Genomic DNA, 20,547 nt, shown 5'->3' on the forward strand with positions numbered 1-20,547 from the left:
TGTCTTCATGTGTTAAAAACTTGTTACAAAAGTTAAACTGCTTAGTTGCCTAGTCATATAGAGAAGCAGAGAAGAGCTCTGCTACAATGCATGAAATATTAATCAGGTCATTAGTCTGTTTGTATCTTGACCCTGATTTATGATGAAGATGCCTTACACTATATTGTCGTTAGCCTAGGACAGAAATCTGTAGGCTTGCAGGCAGATAGCTGCAGTTTACTTCAGCCATGGTTATGACTCTGGATAATGACTCTAGAAAAATCTTGAAGATGAAAGAAATACACAAAGCATCAGTAGCTAATAGACGTTTCCCCCTTGCATTTATGCTACTTACACAACATCATAGGATTCTAAGCCTGAATAGAGCACTAAATTCAGTTTAGAGCTAATAAAATATCCAACTGTCACATTTGTGTGCACTTGTTTCACTAATCTGAACTTCAGGAAAAACTATACCCAGAAAACTATATACCAGAGAAAGTGAAAAATCACATTGTTAATAGTTTTACCCAATCACAGTCACAGAATCACATAATCAGAGAATTGTAGGGGCTGGAAGGGACCTCTAGAGATCAAATCTTCCTGAGTCCAATCCCCCTGCCAAAGCAGATTTCCTAGTCCAGGTTCCTCAGACAGGCATCCAGGCAGGTCTTCTTCCAGAGAAGGAAACTCCACAACCACCATAGGAGCCTGTTCCAGTGCTCTGTCAACCTTACTGTAAAGAAGTAAGTTCAGTTTGTGGCCATCTCCCCTTGTCCTATCACTACACTCCGCTGAAAACAGTCTGGCCTCATCCCTTTGCCTCCCACACCTTATATATTTACAGACATTGATCATATCCCCTCTGAGACTTGTTTTCTAAAGGCTGAATATACCCAGGTCGCTCAGCCTTTCCTCATAAGAGTGGTGCTCCAGGTCCTTTATCATCTTTGCAGCACTCTGCTGTGCTCTTTCCAGGAGAGTCACACCCCTTAAGTATATCTTTTAAGTAAATCTCACCTGAGAGGCTTCCAGAGACAATTAATTTGCTGTGGCAGATCTACTTGAGGTCTAATCTGAATTTCTAGACAGAAAGCAGCAGGAGGCAAATCCCACCATAGAAAATTCACATCCTCAGAACAACTTGTTTGGGACCTGCCAAATCAGCATGTTCAGAGTGCCCTGAGCTGTGTCTGGGTACTTAAGACTGAAAAAGACAACATATATACCTTTTATGATTGTAAAAAGAAGCTTTCCCAGCTTGTGCTTGCATGATTAGGGCAGAATTGTTGTATTGCTAAGGATCTTGCAGTGAGATTTAGGTGGACCTGGCTCTTGTGTTGTAACACACAGAGATGTACATCTTTCAACCAGATCTAAATGCAGTACAAAATATAGGCACTTATGCCTATATTGCCTATGTTCTGGTTCTGCATATAGAACTAAAATGATTATTAACCTTCTGAGAGCCTGCTATTCCTTGTTTTCCCTTATTAAAAAACAAACAAAGAAACAAAAAACAAACAAACAAACAAACAAAAACAACCCTAAAACTTCTCAATGGGTGTCACTCAATGGGTTCTCTGTAAGGTATATCACTAGAGAAACCATGTTCTGGCTGATCACACAATTTGGTGCTTTTAAAGGTAGGGAGTTAACACAGCCTTCTCCTGAGGCTTCCAGCTGCTACCGTGGTTCCTGACCCCCTCCTGCCCTCAGACTGCTGGCCACCAGGTCTGGGGAAACAAAAAGTATGGAAAGTGAAGACAGTAGAGAGTGAGCCCAGCGTGAAACCAACTGGCATCCTGCTCAGCCGGGGGAAGGGCATGAGTAACATATGGTTACTGATGGCTAATCGCTTCTTAAAATGGTTGCCAGCTTTTCTGCTGCCTATTATAGTGTAAACATCTCATATACAAAAGTGTTGTGGGTCAATGTGTTCTGAATCAGTATTGCAAGCTATTTTAGTTTAGCTTTTCTTACTTCAAGGGGCCAGTTTGCACTGGTGTGTAATAAAAACACTAGGAGCAGATAAGTCATAAAACAAAACTGTCTCTAAAACATATAGTGCGGATTCCCTTTCAGACCAGAGTTTCTGTTCATAAGGCAATTATATATATTAGAATATATGCTCTGGATAATGATGGAAGCCAAAAGAAATGAGGCTGAATGCACATATTGTTTTTCTGGTGGCAGTTATAAGACACCACTCTCTGAATTATGTTAATTTCTGAAACAGTTTAGTGATCAGTGAAATCATGGAGCATATGTGCAAATCCACAGAGGAACTTAACTCCTTATTTTTGCATCATTAAAACAGAGTAAAGATGAGGTTACATGGTAGTTATTGAACTTTTCTTTTGACCCAGTTAAACACTGTGTTTTGAATCTTCTAAATTACATAATTTTTTTTTTTTTTTTCTGTGCTCTGAAACATGCTGTGTGTTGTATTGTTACTTTTTCCAGGAAGTCTGAGTTAGAATTGTTGCTAGTGACCATAAATCTCCAGAATTTTTGGTACATCCATTGTTGGTATTTTTGTCTCAGCACTTAATATCAGAACACAAACACAGAACACTTGGCTCACATCAGTGTGGTCCTGACCTACCAAGCAGTAACAAAAAGTATGATTCATCTGCACTATTATTAAGCAGTGTCCCTGTGTTCCTTGAGGGCACCCCTTTTTTACCCATATAAAGTAAATTCAAAGCAGAGGAGAGCAGTTCAGTGAGGACACAGGAGTTTTAACATGCTTATTTTCATATGTTATTGTTCACTGCAGTTAAGTCCAACTAAAGGAAAAGCACAGTAAATTCTGCATGCTACAGTCTTATGAAATTGTGCTGGTAAAAGGACAGATAGCGTGAGGCTGGGCTCTTTTGTTGTTTTCTTTTTAGCAGAAAAGCATGCAGACAAGTTATACATTGAAGGAGATAATCTTCCCTTGCCTGGAACAAACTTCACACATTTTGAATTGAAAAAGAATAAATAACGAAATAAATAATTTCACTGTATGTGAAAAATGAAATGGCAGCTATTAGGATCACTTTCTGTAAGACATGCACGGAGACATGTCTAGAAGAAGATGATGTCTGAAGCTTTGTGTGTTCGTACTGTGAGACAGGAATCTGCAGAGATGATAAAAGTGCAACATAAGTACACAGATATGTTCTTCATTTGGCAGCTTGGTTTCTCCTGATGGGAAAGGATCTTTTTTTTGTTTTGTTTTTCCATCAGGAAGCCTGAGAAGAAATGTGGGGGGCAGGGGGGTCTTCCTGCTTGGATGAGAAAGTGAAACTGTGTGGAGCCAGCAGATGCAGCCTGACCTAGCTCCAGATCTCGCTGTGTTCTGCTGCTTGTTGCTTTTTTTCATCTGCTTGGGTTACTCTTCTCCACAGCTTTTTGTTTGAGGCCTCACATAGCCCACAGCAATGTGCTACCCAGTCAGCACTTCTAATGCAAGGGAACATTTTTTACTCTCAGATTTGTACTCCCTGTATGAGAATGTTTTTAGCAATTCCTAACATTTGGCAAATGTTGTTTATACTTTACTATTTTATTATTTTACTATTATCCTTTACATACTAAAACTGCATAAAGTACAGTGCTGTGAAGGAGTTCTGTAGCTAACACCACATAAGATATACCTAGGTATTCATATACCTAGGTGTTCACAAAATACTTACTGAATTATCAGGTAGAAGAATCAGGGCAGCATCATAAGATGCAATGGTTCATGTTGGTAAATGTATGTGGACTTCAGCATAAATTATTTCTGTCCTCTTCATTGGGTGTTGCATATTTTCTGACCAGGAATAGATGATACAATATAATTTGTAATAAAAATCAAGGGAAAAATCCCATTTAAATATAAAAATGAATGTATATATTTCCATTAAAGCACTCAGAATTCAATAACTTTACAACATTTCTGTAGAACAGTTCTGAAGTGATGGCACACTGCTAACTATTCCAAAGTGCTTTCAAACAAGTTTAAAACAATTGGTGGAAGATGCAGTGCAGGCTGTAATGCAGAAATAAGAGGAAGTGCTGATACTCTGAATGTCTGTTTGGAGTTATTGTCACTCTTGAAATGTTACGTGCAGAGAAATATATTTTCAAAGCTGCTTTTTTGTAGAGTTTATGAAAATATGCATCATTCAGTTACAAAGGATACCATTGCAAATGTGTATAGTTCCTTGACACTTGAAAAAAGAATACATATGTGGAATGCTGAAAATATTAAGAAGCATTTAATCAATGTTTAGGTTTCTTCAGAGGCCCTCACAACTCCTTTCCATGCATCATTCTGGATTTGCTTGTACAATGAATGAATATTATATAATCCTATGAATAATTTGGGCTTCGTATATGTGATAGTTGCCCCCAAACACAATCCCTTCTAGTCTGGTGTATGCAGTTTACATTTATAACTTTTATGGTTCAAACTAAAGATAAGATTTGTTTCCATTTATCACATGCTGTATCTTCATTTTAAAGTCCATCCTTCATTTTAAAGTCCAGCATTTCAGCATCTAACCACAGTAAGCAGTAATTACTGTTCCTTTTTATTCAATTTATTCATTCTTCTTTCATATTTCTGTTTGCTTCAGCCAACCTCCTTTTCAGCTGCTGTTGTTTACCTGGTTGGTATGAGGTTGCTCTAGCTTTCACATCTTTCCCTTTTCACTTTCAAACAATATACAAACTTCTCTTAGATTGATTACTTTATCAATAAAGTAAATTGTCTAACAAACAAAATCTAGCACCACTAATTCTGAATGGCTTTAGAAAATGGATTTCCTCATATCATATATAGTTGACATAAATGAACATGTCATGTATATTTTTGTGATCACAGTGTATGAGAGTAGAGAAATCTTCAGTGAATTTTTTAACAAATTTTTAGTTATGTAAATAAAGATATAATAACTTAAAATATCTGGTAAAAATGTGCAGAAAAGAAAAATGTAAATACATTAACTATGGTTTCACAGTAGCAAAATAAAAATCTTCCCATTTTCAAAGAAGATATTGACTCTGAATATTTGCACTGGAAATAAGACAGGGAGGTAAAAAAAGCGAATAATATAATGTGAAGGCTGTGGCTACTGAGGAAGGAGAAGGACTGAAATACTGACGTGCATTACTATGTTGGAACAAAAAAGTCCCTGTTCCTGATGTCAAAAATTCTGGAATTAGCCCCTGGAGGTCTAGCATCAAGTGCTTATAGCAAATCCTCCAAATCAGATTGCTATGGGACTGAAATATAGTAGATTAAAAAGGGAGGAGTAATCTTGACAACTGCAGGTCCATTAATTCAGTATTAGAAGAATGTGAGACATTAGAAAAAAAATCTATCAAAAGACATAGAGGTAAAGAAAGAAAATAAGCCCTCTCCTGTGTTTAAACTGAGATCATGCCAGACTATTCTGATAGTTTGCTTTGGTAAGATAAATTCAGTAAAATACTTGATGTGTCACATAATTAGTAAAATAATAATAGAAGAGGATTAGTCCAAGGAGATTTAGTTGAATGTAGGAAGAGACAGCAATGGGAAGAAGACAGCTGTGGGGGTAGTGAACAGTGAGAAGTATTCCAATGATCCAAAGGCACTGGTCTACAGAACAAAAAACAATGTGCCCTGGCAAAATGTGCTGACAGCAATAGGTAGAGATGCACTGACACGATAATGTGGTAGTGAGGTCGAGTACAGAAAGACCTGAATAGCTCTGAAGGTTGAATCATGAAATACGGTTCTATTTACGAGATTAAAGGGAAAAGGTCATAGCTCGTGGGCTGTTAGCAAAATATTTTTCCCTTGACAAGGGGTAGTCAGTTGGAAAAGAGAAGTAAAACCGGCTGTACCAGATGACAATGAGATAACACTGGTACTACCATATATCAGAAGTATTTTCAAGATAAATAGGGAGATAAGAAAACTGCTGGATGAGAATCTTGGACAGAACCAAAGTAGAACTCGTATAGAAGAGTGGCAACAAACTGATATGCAGGCTGCAAAGACTTTCACATGAGGAACAGAACTTACTGCAGTGCAACTGCATGAAGAAGGAAATGGTGTTTAACCTAAGAGGGGCTTACAGCATAACAATAAGATATGAACTGACCACAAATGCATGCAAGCTGGAAACCATAAGATGGCTTAAAAATGAAATAAAATTACAGAAATGTAGTTTTTAAAATCATCTGGTTTTGTCCTGTTTTGATTTGGTGTTGGTGATTTAGGTTAAGTGCTTAGGTGCTAATTTCCTTGTATGTAATTGCAGAGTAATTATTTTCATGTTACAGAGGAACTGCAGTATTCTTTTGTTCATTTACTGACTGTCACACAGGAACCCTGGCAAAGATGTTTTTGCTCTTTAACGGTAGTGAATTACTTTTCGTTTTTTGTTTTATATGTTTTTCATTTTGTAATTAACAACCTTATGAGTGTTACATTATCACTCAGTGATTTTGAATGTGACCCAGAAACATCACATACAGATTAACAAAAATGAGCAGACTGCTATGTCAGCCACTTATTATGCCTTCTCAGATCAATTTGGGTCAAAAATGACAGGCAGTAGGAAGAAACATTATGTGTATAATCTCCTCATAGAACCAAATAGCATGCCACAACGATATTTTGCAAAGGAACATTTACAAGTGTATAATCTCTATAAACAGAACTCCGAAAATTGGTATCAGGAGATTTATTTTTTTTATTGTTATTTCAAGAGTGAAAACTTATTCCAGTGCATAGTATGTCTTTCCCTTGTTAAGTAATAGGTTCATCACTATAAAAGATTGGCCCGCTGCAGTTAAAAATTAAGTGAAATATCTTCTGTCCAAGATACAAATTAACAATCACCATGATAAAAATATCTAGGTTTTTTTTTTTTTTTTTTTTTTGCTTCTTTAACCTCTGTTTGTTTGTAGTCTGAAATCCTCTAATGCTACTAATTACAAAGCATTCTTAGCTGAGTAGCTGTTTCACCTGTATTGTTGCCTTATCAGCATCGGTCATGCCTAAGAGAAGAATACTCATTCAGCAAAACTTTGGGCACTTAACATTGTTTTCTTAGAAAACTGTTAACATATCAAGATGCCTCTTCCATATCTTTAAAAAAAAAAAAAAAAAAAAAAAAAAGCCAGAAATTATTTTTCTTGAAAAACAGGAAAAAGAAACTTGCAGTGACAGTTTCTTTGCAAATGCAAAAGTCTTTCGGCCGAGAAGGTGCCAAGAACATATTCCCACAACTTTCTCAGTCTGCGCTTCTCTTTCCATCCCTTCCTTGTCTTCAGTGTGACAGTCTGTTCTTGACATAAACACAAACCTGCAGAGAACAAAAGGTGATAAAGCCCTGCCTCCTGTGTGTTGTACTCAGTTTGTTGTAAGTACATGCATTTATTCAAATGTTAGGAAAAGTACTATTGGCACTGTTTGAGCTAGCTAGTGATGCACAGGTGCAAAAATTTGTTTTGTATATTCCTAGTGGATGGCACTAGGTGGGTGTTTAATCCACCCCAGACAATGGCAGTTGTTTCACAAGTCATCACTAGGCATACAGCAGTCTATTTTAAGCTGTTTATTGACCTCTTGATAACCAACTGGTTGTGTTGCAGTGATTAGACTCCATTTTCTACTGGAATGCTCCTGAGCACCACATCGAATACTGGAAGTTCATTTGTTTCCTTTAGAACATGAAATTTATCTTACAATTGCTTTTACTTCAACTGTTGTCTAGTTGTTCATTCATATTCATCCTTTTCATTCTTGGACATCACTGTGTATGTGAGAGATACCTATCTGCTGTAGTATTTGTCAATATACACAGCCTGTCTTCATAAGGATATTTGGGCAGTAAAGATGCTGGGCCCAAGACCATTTTGTACAGATGTATACCAGCTCCTCTGGTACTTCAACTTCTTTCTTCACCCATCTCCTGAAAACTGACACTCCCTAACTCTGTTCTGAAGCAGTCTCCACAGCCTACAAATTGTACTACCAGCAAGTTAATGGGCTGTTTCTCAAAATATCTGCTTTGTAATGGAAAGGAAGAATCACCACTTATGCAAGCATTCAATATGCAAAACAAACTTTTCTTTATGTGAACACTGTAAATCTTTAATGAAATCTGCTTGTTGGATTATTTCCTCTGCTAAAAAGAAGAAAGAAATCACAGAAGACAGAGCTAAACATTTCTGAGATGTGTTTTAGATTTAAATCTAATGCTGACATTGTTTAGTAGTGCTCAATGTAATCAGTTGGTGGTGGAGTACCTTTATTCTTTCCACAATAGATTAGGTGCTTATTCTGTTAGCATATTATCCTTCGACATTTGGCTTGTCTGTGGAAAATAATTTATATCATTTTGGTAAGTGTTAAATCCTTGCCTGCTGTTAGGCAGCAGTAGTAGTGAATCACAAAATCACAGAATCACAAAATGGCCAGGGTTGGAAGGGACCTCAAGGATCGTGAATCTCCAACCCCCCTGCCACATGCAGGGCCACCAACCTCCCCATTTATACCAGACCAGGCTGCCCAGGGCCCCATCCAACCTGGCCTTGAACACCTCCAGGGACAGGGCATCCACAACCTCTCTGGGCAGCCTCTCTCTGTAAAGAACTTCCCCCTGACATCCAACATAAATTACAATAGGAATAAATTATTTTTCTTACCACTCAGTAAAATTTCTGGCCTTACAGAAGTCAGAAGATAGTGTCTCATTTTACAGAGGAAAATCTCCATCCTCAGTTTGAAAACTGGTATCTAATATTGCATTGTAAATAGGCTGGAGAACAATATTCAATAATAAAAAGTAAATCTCTATAATTTTTCAGATATGGATGTAATGGAAACTAGATTGCAAGAATTGTAAAGCTAGTTTTGTGGCTGACGCTGCTGAAAAATCATTTCTTTTGAGTGAATATTAAATGTAAATTTCCAAGGTGTCCCTCAGTCTCTGGAACTGTAATTTAGTGTGTTACTTTGAAACTGAAGATAATTTATTTCCTCTCACCCCTCCTAGCAACACCCATCATTAGTATTAAAATCATTAAGTTTGACTTCAATATATATTTTGTATTTTCCCTACAGATTTCCTTTCTGGCCTCTGCTTACCTAAGCCAACATCTGTCTGAGGAAAGCTGCTCCGCACTTGCATCTGTTACACATTACCTTTATCTCTGCCAGTTCAGCTGGATGCTCATTCAGGTTAGTCTCATAGACCTTTTTCACCCTTCCCCAAAACCTCTGTAAAATAACTGAGACTGTGTTTATGTGTTTTTAGTGGTTTTTTTTGTTTGTGTGTACATATGTTGGTATTGCAGTGCTACTACAGAAAAAAAACATTCTGTTTTTTATTAAACCTAGAGTGTCAGAGGTCTAGAAGTAAATATTAAAACACTATAAAGAATTTTTCCTCTACTATCTATTACAACTGCATAAGAGTTTTCACATCTCACTTTGTCCTATAGACATTATTGACTAAAAACACTGAAGAACTTCTTATTATAGTTACTAGCTTTTCTAAATTTGTTATTGGTCCTTTGAAACACTCTCTTGAAGTTAAACTACACTATCTTTTTTGAAGTCAGTAGCATTTTAGTCATTAGATTTGTGAAGTATACCCTCCTAAGTTTGCATTAAAATAAAGACTATATACATTCATAGATACTGTCAGAATTTTGATGTATTATACAACTATACATGAGGTAAAAACAAACTGAACTTATGTGACCGTGAAATATGTCATAGAGAAGTATCAGTTTTATTTCAGTCAAAGTAGAAATCTGTGAGGTTGTTTGGAAAATATATTCCCGTATCTTCTTTTAAAAATGCTTATTTACCACTAATGACTGATTTATCCCATTTACGTTTCTGTTATTTTGACAGGATTTGTCCATAGCACACATCATATCAAACTGTATTATATATGCAGCTATATACATTACCACACCAGATATCCAATTAGCAGGTGATCAGACCAAGCAAGGAATTGCAAATTAAGAATATATATCTAAATGCAGTGTTTTCTTCTAATGATATTAATGTGGTATCTGATGTTTTCCTGGAATTATTGTCAGGTTGCATGCACTGAGAACCCTAATTGTCTGTCCAATAGCTCCACTGTGCTGCTGATCCTCACAGACAGTGGTTTTAAAGGTGATAAACAAGTTAGTCTAAAACCGTGTACAGCCTTAATGGGGGAAGAGGTGAATGGGTGTTTTAAGGGTGTTTTTTGATGTGATGTATGCATTGTGATATAGTTAGAAGCAGAATGTTTGTCAATTATGTTGCTTTTGCAACTGTTCCCCAAAATGCAGCACTGTCTTTCATTTGTTTCATACTGTACAGAGATCTAAACTGCTCAGTCTGTAGTGAGGTCTGATGTTCTCTTTATTTGTTGTTTTGTTTTCCTGAATACATATAATTAGCCAAAATAAATATTCTCTCTGGAAGATGTTTCTTTCTGCTCACTCTATCAGTACTGAAATTCTTTTTCATCTCCTCTATATACGTTGGCTTATGACTTTCTCTTAGACTGACTAACCTAATTTATTTTGTTACCTGTAGACTTTTTTTCTTCCTGCTGCTTTTTTACTTCATTCCTCAGTCACTTCAGTCTTCTTGAATGTTTCCTATTTTCTACAAACAAATTAATAATTTCAAATTACCAGTTTACTGGAATATCTCCTATTCAGACTGCATTAAGTTGCAAGTTATTCCCTTTTTGAATTTTTACTTCTGCAAGCATTGTTAATAATGACAAAAAACTTGGATGGTTGTTAATAGTTGATCACTTTTACAGCTGTAGTTGAAACCTTCTGTTATTTTTGTTCAAGTCCAAGAATTTATATGTGCCGTTTTGTTTGGTGGGGCTTCATGTCGCTATTAATCATGAAGACTTTACACTGAAATTTGAGGTGACAATAAAGTTTAAGAGGGAAAGCACCCTTTATAGCCTGTTAAGTGACGAGCTGACAAGAGTAGCCAGCAGTAACTTGGAGTGAAGGGGAATACCCACTTTTCTGGGTAAAGGTCTTCAGTTGTGAATCATTCCTGGAGTTTGAAACATGCAAAAGGAAAGAAATCATCTGAAATGCAGATGAACCCAGCTCTTAGAAACAATCTACTACTCTTGATGGAGAATAGGTCTTGAATTTCTCTGTCTCTCATGGCAGAACTAAGTGAATTAACTTTCTAGCCGTTCTTTATTTTTCTTGACTCTGTTTCTGCTGTTGGAGCTTATTAAAAAGATCATATATTTGTTGGAGCAGGAACGACTCTATTTTTTTCTATTCCATCTCTTTGCTTACCACAGTTCATGCTTGTTCCACAGACTCAGATGAACAGACATTGATTTTATCTTTTTTTTTTGTGGAGTGAAATCCTCAGCTGAGCTAAGGGAAAAATTAGGATTCAATTCCTTATTTTCGATGCAGAGTTGAATCTTGTATATCCTTGTAATAGTTGTGTGTCTCATCTTCACCCTATTTTACACTAGATAAACAGTGCCTCAGCTACAGGGATAGTTTGGAATACACAAACAGGTCGTCCTCTTCAACAAAACAGGAGGGAGGAATGTCCATTGAACCACAGCACCTTTCTCAGTTACGGTGCAATCCATATCATTAGGAATCACACCATTGATAACGATGCATCTGAGATGGAGACAGATTGCTTTACTCCACCATCAGTGTTGTCCATTCTTCCATAGCATTTCCACCCAAAGCAGTAAGAAAACAGTGCCAGAACCCCAAGGAGTGACAGGAATACCTGTGGGCTTGATTTGGACTCCACACTACTACTAGCAAAACCTGTGGATAGAGGGGCAAACCAAACTAATTTGGAAAATCTAGATGCAATGGCTTTATAAATGGCAGCTTTAACGCCTGTGACACAAATGTTTGTATTTCTCAGCATGGTATACCTAACACACGTGACATGATTTGGAAGGCAGCAGAATTAATAATATATGGGACTTACATACCTATGTTTGGGAAACAGTGAAAAATATGCAAACAGGTTCTGTATTGCTCACACACTCACTCTGCCATCTGTGAGGCTGTATACAGCAGTGTGTACTGCTCATGACTGTGAATGTATCTGCTAGTGCCAGTCTGGATCAATGCACACAGAAGTAGGTCAGTGTTACAGTCAATTGTGAGCTGCGTGCAATTGTGTGCAACTTGTTAGGAAATGAAACATGCATAAATTAAAAAGAAAAAAAGGTATCAAAAGGTGACCAAACAACACTTCCAGGCAGTTAATGTAATGTCTATAGGAAAACCCAGATGTAATAGTTGGTCCAGCTTATGCAGATACATTTCTGTAGTCCAGATCAAATATGCTCACTTGCTGGACTCTAGGACAACATCCTAACCTTTTTGTCCTAATTTGTGTATCTCCTGCATATTAGTTTAGATTTTATACATGTTAGTAATGATTGCAATAACAAAACACATAGCACAGTACTCTAGTTCTTTTTCCACTTTTTAACTTCTTATAAGCTTGCCTTAGATATCAATATTTACATTACCAACATGCTGACAGAAATGCATGAATGGGAAGGACCAAAGAGGCAGAAGGAAAGGACTGTCAGCAGAGGCAGAACAAAAGGGCACATCAAATCATCCTTTCCACAAGCTTATCTGACAGTTTCCTTTGTACTGCATTGTTACATTTCTTGACTTATATGAGTGGATTTCTGTAGATTGAAGAAAGTTAATGTCATTACCAAATGTTTCAAGGATGAGGCTTTCTTGATTGCAGAAGGAAAAAATAAGCAAGGCACACTTTACACTTTGTGTCTACATAGAGTGAGCTTAGCCTGAAATATTTGCCTCATGCTCTTGCTGAAATTGAAAAGACTTAATTCTTACAAATGTCCCCACATACAAATGTGTGCATAAGCCTATATTTTCAAGTGCAATCTGTGCTTTTATCATAAGAGCACACATGGAGGATACCTCTGTATTCTGTTGTTCTTCCTGTGATAACCATTATTTAAGAAAGATAACTTTCTTCTTTTAGGATGTCCTAACTTGTTAGAAAAATAACTAAATTACCAGAATGTAAATAAACCACCTTTTGAGGAGAAAATGAAACTTGTATAGTCTTCAACTACTAATTCTGACATAGAGCAAAATAATGTTAAAAAAGCAATTTTTTGTTTTGATCCATTGCTAGAGTGGAGTAAGTCAGCAGAAAAAACAGCAGTTCTATAAGAAAACCAGAATGAATGGTAATAAATGGCATACCTGGATCCTTCTTCTTTGTGGATTTAATGGCAACTTTCAGGTTTTTTAATAAAACTATTGCAGCCATTCATAAAATAGATGAAGGAAAATATTTACCATTGATCTGGGATACTTCACTTAAAGTATTTTTCAGCTGATGTTTACCTGAAATCCACAAATATCACTATAAACAGATGAAGAAATTAAAAGTGTCCCATCCTCAGGTAATTGATTGCCTCATTCAAAAAGCAAAAAAGCTTTACTGAACTTAGCATAGTCTCACTGGAGTGTTATTTGACTTTGTAGTTGTTTTCTTTTCTACCTCAGTACAATAGCTACTTGTGCATTTGTTCTTCCACTTGAGCAGCTGAGAAATGAACTTTACATTTTATTCTTCTCTAGGACTGGCAACAGGAAAGGAGTTTTTAAAATTAGTACAAGTATTTGTATTTCATTGATTTAGTTTCTGAAGGGGTAAAAGAAAATAATATATAATTATGAAGACAGGAGGTTCAGTGCACAGGAAATGTGATGTAACCACACTCCCTTAAATCTCTGCAGAAGTACTGATGTTAAAGTCTTTTTTATGACAGATGATAGGTAAATATGACAAAATAAACACAGAGCAAGGACATGAAGTACAGTTTCTTGGAAAGAAATCTCTGTTGGATGGTTGAGAAAAATGTTCTCTGGATAGTCAGAAACAGTAGAATTAACAATTCTTGAGCATAACTGCATAAATAAGTTCAAGGATTTGCTATCTGGAAATGTTCAATGTGAAGCATAGCCTAGTCAGGACTATAGACGCACTTTTCTTCACTTCTTTTTCCATGTTTCACTGCATAGCTGACATTCACTCAACTGTTTCCTTTGAGAAGAGAGAATATATATTGTAATAAAATGTGAAATAAAATATTGAATCCCAATGTAAAGGAGAGAAGATTGTATGAGAGCAACCATTAAGTGAGAAAAACAGTTTCAGAAACTGTGGATATTTTTTCCAAATTTTCATCTCCACAGTATTTTCTTCTTGTGAAAGTCCAATAATGGAATTAATAGTTGTTCCAATGTTCTTTTAAATTATGCAGGAAAGTTCCAAGTGTACAGTAGGATTTTCCTATATTCTTTCAAGGAAAAACAAATTTGCCTTTGCTCACATAACACCAATCACCAAATGAGAAAAAAAAGTTTCATAATAATTTTTGTATAATTAATGTAATTGCCTACACCAGACATACAAAATGTCATTCTCTAAGGCAAAATTCAAGAGTGCTTGCTGAACTTCTAATTTTTTTGAAAACATATTTTTAGCAAATATAATGTTGTTTATGACTTACGATAGAAAGTATTTTATGTTCATGCTATATAAATAACAGAAATAAAAACATTAAAAAAATTAACTTGTGAGATTTACATGAACAATCCACAAACCAGTAATTAAGTATTTGTAAAAATTCAATCTCTATACACAACATGTTGGCTGATGGAATCCACAAAATTTCATAGATACTGCAATTTTCTTGTCATTGAATATAGATTTCACATATCCTAGCAATAGACAGCTGCAAGAATATAAATCAACATTATTATATGAAATCCTTCTGTAGTGGGTGGAAAGGTTTGAATATGATTAAGGATAACTGGGTTCCTGAAGATGCCTGTCCCTTATTCTTTGACTGTAAGAGAATGTAGAGGTACAAGCTTCAAGCAGTTATTCTCTAGCTAGAAAAAGTAAAAATTAATCCTTTATTAATCTCAGCTGGAAGGTCAAAAATAATGATGTGGCATGCACAATTGTGGCTGGTACGATAGGTTTGAAGTAGAGGAAGTGAAGAAATGTTTTGCAGAGTATATTCTGATCATGGATGGTATTGATATTTATTAGAAAACAGTAACATGCAAATGTGCATAATAAAAAATGGGCAACTTGGCTAAGTATTTGAGCCACCCTCAGAGTTAGAAAGTTTTTTCTTTTGTTGAGATGGAATTTCATGTATTTTAATGTATGTGTTGCATCCTGCTAACGGACTTCATCGAGAATAGTGTTTCTCCCATTTAATCACTCCCATCCCTCAAGTTTTCATGGACACTAATGAGATCCCCCTGAGTCTCCTCATGTCCAAGCTAAGCAGTCACAGCTCTCTCAGCCTCTCCTCACAGGAGATGTGCTACAAGTCCTTGATCAACTTCTTGGTCCTCTGTTGGGTTCTTTCCAGTATATCCAGGTCTCTCTTGTTCTCAGGTTCCCAGAACTGGAAGCAGCACTCCATATATGGGCATTTCTTTTTTTCATCCCATTCCCTCTATACAACCTCCAGATCTCTATTAATGCTCAATAAAAGTTTTCTTCCTCAATTCAGTCCTCTGTGCAGACGGGTCAAGTATATCCTGCCCAAGTATAAAGCAGCAACAAAATCAAGTGGGCTATCTCTTTAGACACCAAGAGTTACTTCCAGGTAGAGAACAGGTAGGAAGTCAGAAAAAGTTATCAAAGGTGATAAAAACTTATAGGATTCTTCTAATGAAACTCCTACAATTGTCTTTCTCCAAAGTAAAATGAAAAAGAGACATACCACTTGAGAAGACACAAACTTTATTAGGTATCAAATCAAATATTTTTGGTAGAGAAACTAAGAAGATATCAAGAAGTTATCAACAAGATATCACATGCACAAAGACCTTGGATAATGACTCTATTTTCTGATCAGGGCCTCTGATGTGAATGCCTGCACTGTTATTTGCTGTTATGTTAAGGTTGTAATGATATTCTTACATTCATACTATACGTTGAAAAATTTGAAGGAGGAATGCGTTTCCAGCATTATAAATACAGCTGAACAATATCTTCAAAGCCTTTCAATGCATATCAGATTTCAGCAATCATATGTGACAGTCTTTGGTATGAGAGTATGGAAATCCAAGAAAAAAGCTATCCTTTGCACTGCAAAAATTAAGTTTTCTACTAAATAGAGTGTCTTCTCGTCATCAGTAGTCTGATTGAAAATCTAACAATTACATAATTCAGTATACTTCTTTTATAAACAGTCTCTTTTGATTACTTAGGAGAAGAAAATGAGAACAAACTATTTGTACTGAAAAATGTTTATATTTACACACATAGTAGGGCAGAAATGCATTGTATTATAATGTTTGGAGTGACGTTGTTTTTCTGGGGGGGATAGCTGAACATCCACTAAATATATTTATTAATATTCTGCATTGTTCTTCAGGCTGTTAATTTCTGGTATGTACTGGTGATGAATGATGAACACACAGAGCGGCGCTATCTACTTTACTTCCTTTTGAGTTGGGGGCTTCCAGCTTTTATTGTCATCCTGCTTTTAATTATCCTGAGAGGCATCTATCATCACAGCACAGCACAGATTTATGGCCTGGTCTACAGTGATCTGTAAGTTTCACTTCAAATATCTGTCAGCTAGCAATTGCGCTTCTAGATTTTATTTCTAATTTACTTGCAAGTAGACAAGGGAATGTGCATATGGCCAAGTGCAGTAATGGGCAGGGGATTTCCTTGTCTGAATCGAGATGAAGCAAGCGTATCACCCATACACAGTGCTGTACTGTGCACACTTTCTCCACGGTTCCATCCTGGTCTGAGCCCTGGTGAAGCCAGCTCTGGCATGTCTGTCTTGTGGGTGAATTATTTATTCTTTTCTGAGACTGTGCAGTTCCAGCATGAAGGACAGAAGTGGCCACTACTGCAGAAGTGAGCTGAGCATTGTGTTTTTCTTCCATTTAATTCTACAATTTATTAATACATTAAAAAAAAAAAAAACAAGGAAACTTTCAACCCTTTTGTCTTAGATTATTAAAAATATTTCCTGCTATCCAATATTACTACATTAACATGTCAAACTTTCTGTACTCTTTCATTTGGAATATTGAATACACTGCATTCCAAAGTGTTCTTAGTTTGAACACTGCTGTAATGCCAGTAATTAACTCAATCCTTTCAAAGCTATACGTAAACTCAGAAAACTGTGCTACTTAAAAAATTTATATATACATCTATGTATAACTTCAGAAATTTAAGTGGAAAAATACGTAGCTAAATATTTTTGTTATCCTTTCTTCTCTTTGACTCTGACATCTTTTCTGGCAAAGTTAATTCATGATAATAGCTGTTCTAGGATATGAGGCTACTATTCTTACTTACTTTGTGTCGTAATTACATACTCCTTGTACAGCAAAAAAAGTAAACACACGGCTTCTATTTAATTTAAGGATGTACAAATTTCTTTATGAAAACTTCTTATGAAAGTGCTTGCAGAGTAGGCATAAAACAGGAGAGCATTCATCCGTCTTCAAAGACAAAGGTGCAGCATACATCATACCTTTGTAACCCAGTGAAATTCAGTGCAACTGAAACTGTTTTATTTTTTTGCCACAGAAAGGAAATTACTTGAGAAGTAGATGCTGGGATTCATTGTCTCTGTGTGTGTATGTACATATGTGATTGTCTTCTGCATGCATATGTGTATTTGTACAAGTGTTTTATATTGTAGGGATAAACTCATTTGTAGCACAATGAGCCACACTGAGTACTGGAAGCCTAGTTTTACCACCACCATAAGAGACACCAGTTCTCATCCAGGAGGTCCAAACTGGCAGACCATTTGAGATATTAATGAAACATGACTGAGGGCTGCATCAGCTGTGTACAATGCCATACATGCAGATGTTTCTTCTCCAAACATGGGAGACAATAGTATTAAACTTTTCTTCCCAGTAGAATACTTCTCTGTACATGGTAAACACAAGAAATGTGTTTAATCAAGTTTTTGATTGCAATCAGACAGCAGGCTAATGGTATCATTATGCAGTGAAATACAGTTTTACAGCTGCTTTTTGTTTTTGACATCTATTTAAAAAATCCCTACATTTTGACAAAATTATTAGGTAGAGGAAAATTAGTAATTCCAGATCACTTGCCCAAATTAAATATAAAACTTTTCCAGCATATTATTAAAGTAGGCAAATGCGAGAAATCATCCTAAGCCTAATGAGTCCACAGCTCAGTCCAGCTCAATAAGAATGAGCACTGTAAGGAGATAACCGCAAGGATTTTCATAAATAGCATCAGTGCTGAATCCTAGCTTGGAGAACAGTTAAAAAGTTCCTCATAATTATACAAAGAGGACTTTCAAAGCCAGAATTTAGGAAAGAGGATTGAACTACATCACTTAATTTATTTTCTCAGAATCAGGATGTAGTAGTGGAAAAAATAACAAACAGATTTCCAGAGTCAAGGCAATTGCAAAACAACTTCAGAATCAGCATCAGAAATATTTTGAGAGCAATCATTTTCTACTAATAAGCTCATTTCATGTAGGAGCTGGAAGACAGGTCAAAATAAAAAAAAGCAGTGGAGCCTGCTATCCTAGCTCTAGCCTAAGTAATTGATCTCTCAGGAAACTCATTTTAGCATTTCTGTGGTGTCTGGCTGACTGTTTTCTTCCTAACTAGCCTGCCATGGGTACAATTAATAGCTGAAATTAAAAACTGAAACTTATATAACTTATGCTTTTATGTAATAAAAAGGTTTGAGCTGTATTAGATTTTGTACTCCAAAACAGCTGCTAGGAAATGATCTTCCTTTAGTTATGATGCCTTTAGATATACACAAATATGTTTTGTACAGTATTTTATAATTCCCATAGTATGTAACAGTATAAAACTAACTGCCAAGGTGATGGTGTTAGTAAACAGACGATGATTACCCATCATAATATCTTATATCTTTCACATGATAGTATAATATCTCTCATAATTGACTGAGCTTATGTATGGTATGAACACTGCACTGTTTGGCATTACGAAAAAATTGTTATGATGCAGGGAAATTTTTCCATACCATGATACCACCAAGTAGCATGATGTTTTTGGATCATAACTCAGTGATGTGTGCATGTGCTAGCTGCCAAGAAAGTGTTCTTTTATTTTTCCCTGTGCTAATTTTCCATTGCTCAGGAGTTACCAGTTCACTGGCATTCGAAAGGCTTTAGAGTGGAGTTTGCAGTGCAAAACAATACTGTGGACTCCAAGACCTTCTCTGCTCAGCTTCTGGTGCCCAGAACTCACTCTCTTGTCCAGACTCACCCTGTCCCACTCCTATGCAGGCAGTTGAAGATATCTGTCCAGCAGCTTTTCCCTAACCCATGGCACTGAGAAGAGATTTGTGGTCTACCAAAGCTGAGCAGAGCCAGGTCACAGGGATGGTACTGAAGAATTAACAGTAAAATTCCTTGAAAAGAAGTCAGAAAAAAAGTTAAGAATTTATTGTGAAAATAAGGAGAAGTGAAAATTGTTGATGAAAGGAATATTGGCATTAATGAAATAAAATAAGACATCTCTGGAGTGAGATGGGCAATTACTTCAAGTGGGTTTGAATGATAAGAGGCAGTTTAGATGGTTATCTATGAAGGAAACTGAAGCGGCTGTATGAAATTTTGATGCAATACTTTGCCACAAAAATTAATAAGATTTGATACCTTCTTTAAATCATGTGTTAGTTCTCATGTCTTTTAAAAAGAATAACAAGTTATTTTAGATGGAGCTGTCTGTAACTACTCCTTCTGTATTACTTGTGTACGTATTACCTATTTGCTCAATCATGTAATGAAACTTCAAAGCAAGGACATTCTCTGCAGCCTACTTGTTTTCCAATGCAAGAGAAATGAAGAAGGAGTCCTCAAACACATTTACCATCTGGCCATTTAGACTTTCTGAGTTCTCATACAACAAGGTTTGTCAATGTTTGTAAATGAAATCTCTGATGTAAAATTTCAAGTATGTTGTCTACTTTGGTGTCTACTCAACACGCTCTAAAAGGTATATCCTTGCTTAAGAATTACTGTGATGGCTAAGACATTAATGTTTTTTTTTTTGTTTTTTTCTTTTGTGATAAGGGGCAGATTACTGAGAAAAGAGTCAGATCTTTTCAGCTGGCTAATAACTGAATTTGGGATTAAGCTCTGAACTAGGCAGTTTAATATCAGTCTTAAAAAAGTATGTCATCGTTCAGTATTTCTGAGCTTTTATGATGTACAGATAATACAGACCCAAATAATCTTTTCTCTTCCATTTTTAAAAAAAACGTATTTCTTATTTCTCACCTGATTTCAAGAGTTATAGGCAAAAGTCTTATGAAATACAAATACAGTTCAGCTGGTATGGTGGAAAACATTTGAAGGCAAATTGAAATATTGGCAAAGAGAGACAGAATATATAGTGGAGAGATCTGAAGTATTACATTAACAGCAGACCCCAACTTTATCCCATTTTCTGGTGGTTAGACTGAAG

The 20,547-nt window shown here is 36.1% G+C and overlaps 1 protein-coding gene across 1 annotated transcript in view; it reads left to right on the top strand.

The window, feature by feature from the left end:
- Positions 1-20,547, top strand: part of ADGRV1 (adhesion G protein-coupled receptor V1) — a gene marked incomplete at both ends in the record, with an annotated part of 250,885 nt that overhangs the window by 163,673 nt on the left and 66,665 nt on the right. The window contains 2 exons of the mRNA XM_079548227.1: positions 9,080-9,196; positions 16,455-16,633. Of these exons, the coding sequence (XP_079404353.1) occupies positions 9,080-9,196; positions 16,455-16,633 (296 nt within the window). The remainder of the gene's footprint in view (positions 1-9,079; positions 9,197-16,454; positions 16,634-20,547) is intronic.

This window comes from Tetrao urogallus (assembly GCF_951394365.1).
Source record: "Tetrao urogallus genome assembly, chromosome: Z".
Taxonomy (NCBI): domain Eukaryota; kingdom Metazoa; phylum Chordata; class Aves; order Galliformes; family Phasianidae; genus Tetrao; species Tetrao urogallus.